The following is a 12,219-nucleotide window of genomic DNA, read 5'->3' on the forward strand; positions in this document are numbered from 1 at the left end:
ACAATTTATGCAACGTCTAAAAATGTTTACCCAGAGTCTTTATTTAATAAATGGACCTTGCTTGCACACACATTAAACTGTGACTCATTTGAGGTTCTGCAGATCTCTTGTGTCAATATGAGCTGGAAGCAGGTTAATGAGACAAATAGGAACCTCCAGTTTCTTCACATCTCTTAATTAAAATTAATGGAAACCCTTGAAGAGCAGGCCGGCAAGAGAATTACTTTCCTTCTTGGCAGAACCAAAGAGTATGGACAGGGCACTACTTTTGAGTAGTGTAAGCATATTGAAAGTAGGCCTAGACAAATTCTTTATTACAGAGGTGTAAATTCCGGCATTTTTGTTATGCGAAATTCCAAAAATTGCATCATTATGCCAGATTGTGTAATTTCAAGTCCACTCCAGAAGAAATCGTATATATGGAGGATGTATGTCGTTACAACGCACACTTTTACAACGCATGCACTTACAATGCATTTTTTACAACGCACAATCCATTACAACGCATGACATTACAACGCAGGACACTACAACGCATTTTTAAAAACTACCTTTACAACGCATTTCCATTACAACGCATACCACCTTTACAACGCATACCATTACAACGCATAATATTAAATTGCATTTAAGGTAAGTATTAGATAGTATAGGGGTAAAAATTACTATTCTAACTCCAGGGGGTGCAACAGTAGGGTAAATGTTGGATAGCATAGGGGTAAAAATTACTATTCTAACTCCAGGGGGTGCAACAGTAGGGAAAGTGTTGGATAGTATAGGGGTAAAAATTACTATTCTAACTCCAGGGGGTGCAACAGTAGGGTAAGTGTTGGATAGTATAGGGGTAAAAATTACTATTCTAACTCCAGGGGGTGCAACAGTAGGGTAAGTGTTGGATAGTATAGGGGTAAAAATTACTATTCTAACTCCAGGGGGTGCAACAGTAGGGTAAGTGTTGGATAGTATAGGGGTAAAAATTACTATTCTAACTCCAGGGGGTGCAACAGTAGGGTAAGTGTTGGATAGTATAGGGGTAAAAATTACTATTCTAACTCCAGGGGGTGCAACAGTAGGGTAAGTGTTGGATAGTATAGGGGTAAAAATTACTATTCTAACTCCAGGGGGTGCAACAGTAGGGTAAGTGTTGGATAGTGGTAAAAATTACTATTCTAACTCCAGGGGGTGCAACAGTAGGGTAAGTGTTGGATAGTATAGGGGTAAAAATTACTATTCTAACTCCAGGGGGTGCAACAGTAGGGTAAGTGTTGGATAGTATAGGGGTAAAAATTACTATTCTAACTCCAGGGGGTGCAACAGTAGGGTAAGTGTTGGATAGTATAGGGGTAAAAATTACTATATTATGCGTTGTAATGGTATGCTTTGTAATGGTAGTATGCGTTGTAATGGAATGCGTTGTAAAGGTAGTTTTTAAAAATGCGTTGTAGTGTCATGCGTTGTAATGTCATGCGTTGTAATGGATTGTGCGTTGTAAAAAATGCGTTGTAAGTGTAGTGCGTTGTAAAAGTTGCGTTGTAAAGGTTGTTCCCCATATATGGAGCTTGAGAGTAACTGAGACAAACTGAACGCGAGAGGCTGTTTAAGGCACTTGTATTTTTTGCGCAATTTGTGGCCAAAACGGAATGAAGGCCTCGTTTTGCTCGAATATGCCAAACGAAATGCTAAACACCAGTTTAACATTTCACTTAATTTCACATAATGTTTCCTAAATTTGATGTAGTTAGGCAGAAGGAAATTACGCACATTTCGCACAACCTTAGAGAAACTGAATATGTTTGAAAAGCAATTTGTATTTTTTTTGGTAATTCTAACCACTGGGGATGTCCCTGCTCTTTACAGATAAAACAGAAGAGACCAATATTTCAAGCAGAGTAAAATGGATAATAAAAGTAGGAGGGGGTGAAAAGGCACTCAATGGAATCTGGCATTTTTACACACAAAAAGTGGTGAACCCTGATTCATAAATGTCAGAAATAACTGGCGTATGAAGGGTGTTAAGGGTTTAGCCAGCTGCAGAATTGGTTAGATTTTAAAGATAGGTAAGCACAACGGATTATTGGAAGACTTCAGCACTCTTCTAAAATGGAAGTATTTAATATCTAAATTATCTAGATTAGCCTCATTAGAGAACCTAACAAGGAAAGTGTGAAGACATGTGGAACAAGTGGATCACTGTATGTGAATGATGCAATATTGCTTTCATCAAAGGTCTGGTTCCATGGATCTACCTTTGGAATATCTCACCTTCCTTATCTTTTTCTACTTTCTCCGTCAGGAAACTAAAGTAGCAAAACTTTGAAGTGTAACGTTAACTGATATAACATGTTTGAGGCTAGCATAGTGGGATTATATTATTCTTTTCATAATAAAAAAGGAAAATGTGATCTAAGTAAAAATAAACCAATCCTGTTTTCTGACATTCCATGCATTTCTCGATATAAACATGGCCAGGAAAGCTATTGAAACATTTCAGCTGTGACTTCATTGTGTTAAGAGAAGAGAAGCGTCCACTTTTCTAAAACAAAATATTCCCCTAAATGTGCCTGTGCTATTATCTTTGATTTAGGAACTTCTGAAAGACCATCGACTGCTAGAAGACACAAACATTCAGACTGGTGACAGCTACAGTCGACAGCGGAAGCACCGGGAGCGCAAACAGCTGTATCAGCTGAAGCGACAGCACGAAGAAACAGATGGGCGTAAGCGCAAAGTCCTCAGACTGGAGGAGGAGGACATGGGGTCCTCAAGCGATGAAGCGACCACTGATGGTGCCAACAAGAACAGTAGTGTTGATATTCAGGTTGGTAACATTAGGATTCAGTGGCTAAAGATGTAACTGTCAGTTGAGGGGACCGAGTACCCACCACAAGAAATATTCACAATCCTTGTCAGGGTTAACCTCTAAAGTCACTAAGTAACCCTGAGCTCATCCGCGATGTTTACTTTCTTGTTTTGGTGCAGTCCCATCATAGTAAGTTCTTTAGGTTTGTTGCAGGTCAGCAATGTGCTCCTGTTTTTGATTGCACTCAGTGGGCATCAATTCACCGAAATGTCAGGGTTAATGAGACTGACTTTTTAAAGCCTTTGACCATTTAACTTTTAATTACATAAAAGCGTTACCCCGCTGCTTTCAACCACAGTACTCCGGACTCTTATTTGTTGCTGATTTTGGGACCAAGGAGTTGAAACACAAAATAGGCTAGTAAATGCCTGCTTACATTTCATTAGTTCTCGCTTCAACACCTTTGCAACAAGCGATATCACAGGACGTGCATGACGAGAGGTTCAGAAGCTACCTATAATTACTCTTAATGGATACCCATATTGAGCCCCTCATACTCACTAATTCGGTGGCCTCTTTGGCTTTCCATTTTTGTCAGTGGAATTGACTATATTCCAATGTGCACATGTGATGAATCCCCTCCGCTCAGATAAACATGTTCGAACTTCCCTCTACGGTTCAGTTCTGGCGTACTACCGAAAATCTTCTCATTACTGCATTGACATTTGCATTCATTGGAGAAGGTCTTGCCACGTATTATGGGCAAACCTCACAGCCTCACCCCCCTTTGGTTCAACCTTACTGCCACCCCAGAGGAAGGTTTTGGACTTCAACGAAACGTGGTTCCTCTTACATTACAAAGCTTCTGTCCCACTTGGTGGTAACAAAGGGACTTGGTGCTGAATGTTTCCTGTATTCAGGTGGTACCTCCAGCCAGCTTGACGATGTGCATGACGCAGATGCATCTTGTCTCTTGGTGTGATCAGAAGTTTCACACTTAGTCTGCCTTTCTCCATCTCTCTCAAGCAGTGCTTCTATCTTTAACTACCAATGGTCCACATGTGTTGGTCACTGTTGACTCATCAGAATACAGGTAGTGGTGCGCCTTCAGACCTCTGAGGGCTACTTTGCACCCATGAATATGCTGAGATGAAGATTGTCTTCCTGGTGCAGAGTCACCTGCAATCACTTTGTATCTCAAGAATGTTAATCCTCACAGACAGCTTTTGCATACTGTTTTATACCAACAATCAGGGGAACACTTTATCACATCTGCTCTGCTTCCTGGACTATATCCAAAACTGGGTACAGAGTTCCTCAATTGCTAGAAGGAAGAGATGCGGTCAGTAAATGGAAAGCTCATTCACCAAGGCTTGTTGGTAGAAAACAAAGGACCCAGGGGAATTCCTTTAGGTGGAATTAATGCTCTCACACACCCAGCAAGCTAGGTGTCATGCTTCATCATATGAGCATTGCCCCTCGTCAAGTCGGCGCTGCAATCCTTGACGGGCACCCGAAACCGGGGCTCTTTGTCGGGGATCTTTTGTTCCTGCCGATATTCGCTTGGGTGTGGGTGTGAGGGGCCTAATAAGAAAAATGTAGCAGAAGTGTGTAATAAAAAAGGGTTGGTCAGTCCTAATAGTACTTTATTCATAAGGTAGACTACCCTAGTCTAATATGTTTCTCGCCATATTAGTCAGGAGGATCTTAGGCAATTCATCAGGATCAGTAGCTGTCTACATTTAAAAATGGTGATGTGTACTCTACATACCACGTCCGATGCTGCGACCTGTGAATATGAAGTGACAACATCAATAGTAAAAACAATGGCATCTCTACCTTGAACACATAATGTCAACAATGGTGTTTGCACACAGCACCGTGTATAACGTGATGATAGCAACCTGCTTCAAGGTGCACTATTCGCCCTGTCTTGTGTACCTTGATTGTTAGTAGATGTCCTTTTCTCTTTCCCCTTCCCTCCCCCTCCCTCTTTTTACCCTAGGACCCAATTGGTGTCCTTTAAAGCCGCCAGCTCCGTTGCGAGCGCATTTAGTCAATGTATTAGGTGAGTGAACCTTTTTTTGTCACGGCTTTAGCGTATTAGTAGTTCTAATACACCAAAACACCCCTCTCACTTATAGTTCACTATTCCTTCAAATAGTGTTCCTTCAAATAGTGCACCTTGAAGCAGGTTGCTATCATCACGTTATACACGGTGCTGTGTGCAAACACCATTGTTGACATTATGTGTTCAAGGTAGAGATGCCATTGTTTTTACTATTGATGTTGTCACTTCATATTCACAGGCCGCAGCATCGGACGTGGTATGTAGAGTACACATCACCATTTTTAAATGTAGACAGCTACTGATCCTGATGAATTGCCTAAGATCCTCCTGACTAATATGGCGAGAAACATGTCGATCATTTTAGAGTAGAGCTTCACGCCTAGACACCTTACTTCTAGCATCTAGCCTCTCTACACATTTTAATAGGGTAGTCTACCTTATGAATAAAGTACTATTAGGCCTGACCAACCATTTTTATTACACACTTCTGCTACATTTTTCTTATTAGGCCCCTCACACCCAAGCGAATATCGGCAGGAACAAAAGATCCCCGACAAAGAGCCCCGGTTTCGGGTGCCCGTCAAGGATTGCAGCGCCGACTTGACGAGGGGCAATGCTCATATGATGAAGCATGACACCTAGCTTGCTGGGTGTGTGAGAGCATTAGTTCCACCTAAAGGAATTCCCCTGGGTCCTTTGTTTTCTACCAACAAGCCTTGGTGAATGAGCTTTCCATTTACTGACCGCATCTCTTCCTTCTAGCAATTGAGGAACTCTGTACCCCGTTTTGGATATAGTCTGTTGGGACCTGTACATTGGACCTCCTTAAATATAGCCCCCCTGTCCCCCCTTTTGGATTACTGCTTCCTGGACTGTCATTCTTTGTAATGGGGACTGGCTCAAAGTGTGCGCTTCTCATGGTCCAACTGTCTGAAATCAACAACATCCAGGTGACTTACTTGAGTAGGCTTACCCATTTCCCAACAAATGTGAGCTGTATTGCTCGCTAGACTTTCTTTTATTTAGGCTGCGGAGAAACCCAAAGTCGAGCTGTTAGCTTCCAGATACAACTGCAAATGTACCCCTTTGTGTACTGGCTGGCCAGTGATGCTTGTGAAACTTTACCTGTTTCTTTTGTACACAGAGAGCGTTCATTTGCTCCTTACCAACAAGCTGTGCTCCAGTGGGCATGAGATGACACCTTGAACCGCCTGAGAGGATGTGGCACAGTGGTCAGAGCTGCCGACTCAGGCGCTCGGGATCCGGGTTAAAGTCTCGGTGCAACATCCTATGATTCTGGGCAAATCACTTAATCTCCCCGTGCTCATGAACAGGGTCTGGATACCCTTGCGGCTGATAAGCTGCTCTATATAAATCTACAAACTGTGATCTAGGTCTCTTATCCTAAGTGAACACTGATGTTTACCACAAGTGTCTTAGTGCCTCAATACTGTTGCATTCCAACCTCGTAACAAATATACTACTTTTTGACACTTGACTCTTCTGGGGAAGTGAAGTTGAGCAGTGAAGGCAATTCCTAGTGCAACGTGGCACAGTATTTTTCACAAAACAAACTGATTGTCCGTAAACACTATTACTTTTAAGAAGAATATGACTTCATGTACATGTCCTAAAAAGCATGCCAGTTAAAACTGTGATGAACACAGAAACAGTACATTTTAGAACTATGTGGTGCAGAATTATAACTCCCAATGTATTTAAAGCATCCTAATGTTAGGTGCTGAAAAATAATTAACATAGCCTTATGACTGATGTTAACCAATGGACAAACCCTCTAAATGGTTTGCAAAATTCTTGTCTATGGCTGGAGGATTGAACAAACCTTCTAAATAGTTTGCAAAATTCTTGTCTGTGTCTGGAGGATTGAGTCTTGGTCGAGAGATTTTACTTTGCCTTTAAACTAGGCCTGGGCGAAGCACTACGCTACGCTCGCGTAGTTTGCGAAGTTCGCGCTACTTCGCGCTACGCGAACTGCACGTAGCACAGTGCGAACACGCGTAGCGTAGTGTTGCGTAGTGCTGCGGTCATTTTTTGCTTGCTCGCGGTCCTCAACGTCAAGTTGGCGACCGCGAGCAAGCAAAATGACATCCTGGCGAGACTTTTTCCTTGTTCGCGATCGCGAGCATGGAAAATAAACCTCCCGGCGAGATTCCCAACGCGAGAAGGTCAGGTTTCTCATTGCGAGGGGTCGCGTATGCTCGCGACCGCTCGCGATGAGAAACTACCAGTTCGCGTTGAGAAAGCTGCAGCTCGAGTAAAAATCTACTCGAGCAGCAGAAAACTACAGCTCGCACTGTGCAAGATGCCATTTTCAATGATTGCACAGTGCCGGTTGCTTGTCCGCACTGTGCAATCATTGAAAACAACATCTTGCACAGTGCGAACATGTTACTTCGCAGTTCGCGAAGTGCTACGCGTAGCTCGCGTAGTGCGAACTTCACTTTGCGTAGCTTCGCGAAGTGCTACTTCGCGAACTACGCCCACCCTTACTTTAAACCTCACAGTGAATGCAGCAAAGTTCCAGACAGATAGACATAAATTGAGAGAATGGCCAAGTTGCTTCCCGATTGCAGTGGTCCTTTTGTGGCTGAATCTGGTCAGGGTTTTGGAATTATTATTTGGTGGGATAAAGCTCTCTTGATCTCCCTAATGGTCTGTTTTCATATTGTGCTTTGAACTGCTCTCTGCTGTATCTAAGGGCCACATGTATCAACATTTGGAATAGCGATTACCTAATTGCGATTTACATCGAATCGCAATTAGGTAATCGCTATTCCAAATGTATAAATATCCAAGAGTTTCATTTAGTGATTCGTAGGGGCACACCAATCGACCTACCTCATGAATATTAATGAGGTAGGTCGCAAGTTGCGAACCCCCTATGAATCGCTAAAATTTGGCCTGCCTGGGTAAGCAGACCAAAATGTCCGCGATTGCTTGCAAATAAAGCAATAATTTTTTTTCAAAGACCAGGCAGTGCCTGCTCTTAAAAACACATTTTTACCATCATTCCCAAAGGAAATATTCCTTCCCATTTGCGAATGGGTTACCACCCACTTGAAGTTGGTGGTAAGGTGCAAAGGTTTTGCGACTGCATTCACGGTCACAAAACATTCATACATACCACTGCAATTCGCTGTTTGGAAGGGATGCCCTAAACACGCCCCTTCCAAATACTGAATTGCTAACCCATTATGATTCGGAAACAGGTAACCGAATCGCAAAATAGGGTTTGATCGATGTAAAAAGCCTTTTTTGTGTTTGCAAACGGGCCGATTCTGCGAATCGGGACATCTGTGAATGCAAAATTGGTTGATACATGTGGCCCTTCAGTTCTGAAAGCTTTCGCTGTTGACAAACGTAATGTCACCATATTTGCTGACCAGAAGGATGGAGGGCTGATTTTGCCTTGCTAGAATATGAACCTAGGTGTCTTGCAACTTCAAGCAGACGTCTGTAGCTTGCTTTTAACAACTAACTGAGCAATCTTGCCTGCATCCCTTCCCTTCCTGTATCAGCTTAGGTGCCTTGTACCATAGAATTTAATTCATGGCCATCAGGGTCTTTCAGATGTTATGTTACTTGTAAATTGTGTAGTGTGGAACTGCCACCATTTTGGCATTGTGGCACTTTGACTGTTCAGAGTGGTACAAGTGGATTACATGTTTGTTGAAGTGGGTGATTGTAGTAGGACCTGTGTAGGAAGAGTTGTACGAGATGTGTGAGATCCTGACGTGGTCAATCACGTTGTGGTGAATGTGATTCTGCTTGTGTGCTTGTTCATATCGAATGATCTGTGAGAGATAGACTGTGCTTTGTGCGGCTTCCTTTCACTTTAAAAGTTGTTGAGTTGTTCTCACTTTTATTGTGGTTCACTTGTTTCATTGTTGATGGGTGTTATCTAGGAGTGCTTAGGTGGCAAATATTTGAATAGCCTTCCACAAAAAAAGGCAGTTTTCTAGTTTCCTTGTTTGGGTAGTCTGGGAATTCCACATGTGCTTTGAATGAGATCCGTAGATGCACTGAAAGCCAGTGCAAAGTCACAAGAGCCAGGGTGATGTGGTTACAGTGTTTCAGGTTTACAGATGGTTTGACTGAGAATTGTGGATCGACTGTGACTTGCTTATGAGTAATATTGGACTACTAAGCATAAACCTTTTGCATAGTCTAGGCACAAGAGCACAAATGCAGCTATCACTTGTACTCTTGTCGAAGCCTAGGAAGGGGGAAAATTCATTTTAACATTCTCAGCATGTTTGTTGAGGATCAACCTAGAGTATTCATTTATGTTTCCACAGTAAGATCTGCATCTAAGATGAATCCTAGGCTTTTTGTTTTGTGTCTGTGTGTGGATAGGGTGGTTGCTTCTCCTGGGTCAGCACTCCAGGTTGATATTTTTTGCACAGTTACCTAATCTTTGGATTTTGTTTTTGTTCAGGTTGAGATTAAGATGATTGCAGTCATTCACTGGCTCATCCCGATCACACATGTTGGCCAATATGGATACTGTGGTATCAATGAAGTTCTAAGCCATGTTTATTAATCCAGGTGTTTTTGAACTACATCAAGAACTAATTCTATGACTTTTAGGAACGACGGAAATAGAACTTTAATCTATGTAAAAATCTGTTAGCCAAAAATACACAGCACCGTCACTTCAGCTAATTATCTCCCTATCAAAATGAAGCTCTCCGTAGTAATAACAGAGATCCTGTGCTTGAAGATAATATATAGAACAAAATACAATAGTATTACAGCTACAATTATATGAGCCCTACAGTTGTGACAGGATCTATATTTTGAATGTGATCTACCTAATTTAACAAATTTCACTGTAATCTAAAACCTCAACTAATACATATAAGTGTGGCAAAGATTTATTTAATAAATAACATTTACTGACATGCTAGGAATGTCTTGGCATAGCTACCCAAGAAGGCGACCAAAACAACTGCCAAGACTTGCACTACAGTTCCCAATTTTGGAGACATCTTACACATCACGTCAGGTGTCATACGTCATACTAAAATGTCTGCTGCAGCAGTGCAATACTAGCATTATTTACACACAGATCGGCTCTTATACAGGACTACGCTGACTAGACTTGAACTAAGCGATTTAAAATGTCCTGTAACTAATCCAAATGTTATACTTTATGAAATAGGGCCTACAGAAAATTGTCTGCTCTCATATTTCTTGAAAATGGAAAATGCACTAGTAAAAGGTCAATCCCTGCAACAGTCCCAAGCTTAATAATGCGCAAGCAATACAAGACAAAGATCAATACAGAGAACTGAGACGTAATGTTACTAGTAACAACTGTAAAATTGACTGTGCATGAAAGTGTTTTTGGAACACAGGCTATGCATAACTTAAAACACCAGCTTCTTGCTTATACAACTAAATCAGTACAATGAAGACAATAATAAAAAGTACAACTATTTATTGGAAATGCCTTGTGACTTGTTGCATAATTTTAATTTCTTAATTTTGCAGTTTGCTTAATCCAAATAGATTGTTGTCATTAAACACTTTAAGTTTGTTTTCACACTATGAATATTTAACAGAATACTCACCATTAGATTATATGTCATTAGTAGCGCTTCCCAGTTTCCAGTGATCACACTAGTAGCATAGAGTTTGCAGTTCTTATCTGGGTATCGCCTTCTGAACTCAAGTAAAAACATGTTCTTTGCTTACTGTCTACGTCCTGCATTTGTCTCTACTTGATTTTTTTCCCATTTCATTAATGATAGCCTTGAGAAAGCACCAGAGCAGATTTTGTTTATGTGAAACATGTCAGCAGTGTCATTTGGATTGGTTAAAATTACAAGGCAAACAGACTGAGAATTGGAAGATATTTTCAGAACTGTTTGAAAGGAGTGCAGAAACTCGCAACGTTAACTACACTGAACTCTCATTGAGTAAAAGGACAAACATAGATGACCTTCTAGCACTGACGCACAATTGCAAGTTTACGGAGCAGTTTTGGAAGGAGTGGCCAGAAGGCCTTCATGTTTAATAAGCTTTCAATTCAGTTCTGGCCAATAGCCCTTTTGAGCCATTTGCAGGCTCTGACCTTTGTAGTTTGGTTGATGTTACCTCTGCTTGTTGAGTGAGTGAGCTTTAGGCTGTTTTTTTGTTCTGAGCTCAACACTGTTGTTCCTTTCTTATGTCCTCTAGAATTTTCATTTCTGCTAGGAAATTATGCTTTCTTCTTTTTCCACGGAATCCATTTTCAGATTCTGATACGTCCCTTCATATTCTGGATATCGGGATGACCTAAATTGTAACATGGACTGTATGAAAAGTGTGGTGTGTATGCATCCGGCTTCCAAAAGGTTAATGCTTGCTTTTTCACCTTGACACTCTTACACACCTTGAGCATTTTGGAAAGGGGTACATTGACTACCGGTACATATATGAATATGGTAAGTAAATTATACTTAATGTCTCTGGTAGAATTTCTTACACTGAGTGTGGTGAATAGGCCCAGAGGTAGTGCAAGTTATTGAAATACAAGAAATACAAACAAGAGGCTACTACGGTTGCCCATGCATGAATTAAGCTACTAACTCTAAGGTGGTTTATTTCTCTTCACAGGACATTAAGTTTAAACTGCGCCATAATGTGGAGGAGCTCCATGCAGCATCGAGCCAGTATCGGGATCTTTCTGGCCAACAGCTTACCCTGTTGAAACTCATTGTGTGCCGTGGCCTATATCCCCAGATCGCTCTACCAGATGCCTTCAACAGTTGTCGCAAGGACTCCGACCAGGTATGACCCTCTACAAAGGATGGATTTATTTTGTTTCAAATGTAGATTGTTTTCTGCAATTCAATGTGTAGTATTGTTGCAGCATTTACTATAGGACCCCCATATCTAAATGAGTTTTTAAATTGAAGAATATATGTTCTAAATTTAATTTGGAACTAGTGCCGTATCACTGTTCCAGATAAGATTTCCATGATGTGAGTGTTTTAGTCCCTTATTTTGTAGGTTTAGAGTAAATGCAGACTTAAAAGAGTGAAACTTATCTACCAGCTTTGCATAAATGTTAATGGTAATATATTGCAAAAATACTTTCTTGTTTTAACGCCTATGGGAATCACAAGAAGGAGTACACAGTGTAGTCAGACAAGACTGTTTACAGTATGATTTAGAAGCTGCTGCAAGAGGACAGGGAATTCTGTCACTCCATTGTTCATTCGCATTTATTGGCAAAGACACGCATATTTACAAAACTTATTTCTTAGTGGGTAGTTCTACTTGGTGGGGCGGATACTCAAAGTATTTCTTAGACATCTGAAACTGCTAGCTGGAATAC

The 12,219-nt window shown here is 41.1% G+C and overlaps 1 protein-coding gene across 1 annotated transcript in view; it reads left to right on the plus strand.

Annotated features, from left to right (window-relative positions):
• Positions 1–12,219, plus strand: part of DHX34 (DExH-box helicase 34) — a 403,223-nt gene that overhangs the window by 265,333 nt on the left and 125,671 nt on the right. Inside the window, exons 11-12 of the mRNA XM_085625635.1 lie at positions 2,585–2,818; positions 11,496–11,669. Coding sequence (XP_085481761.1) covers positions 2,585–2,818; positions 11,496–11,669 — 408 coding nt within the window. The remainder of the gene's footprint in view (positions 1–2,584; positions 2,819–11,495; positions 11,670–12,219) is intronic.

This window comes from Triturus cristatus, chromosome 9 (genome assembly GCF_964204655.1).
Source record: "Triturus cristatus chromosome 9, aTriCri1.1, whole genome shotgun sequence".
Taxonomy (NCBI): Eukaryota; Metazoa; Chordata; class Amphibia; order Caudata; family Salamandridae; genus Triturus; species Triturus cristatus.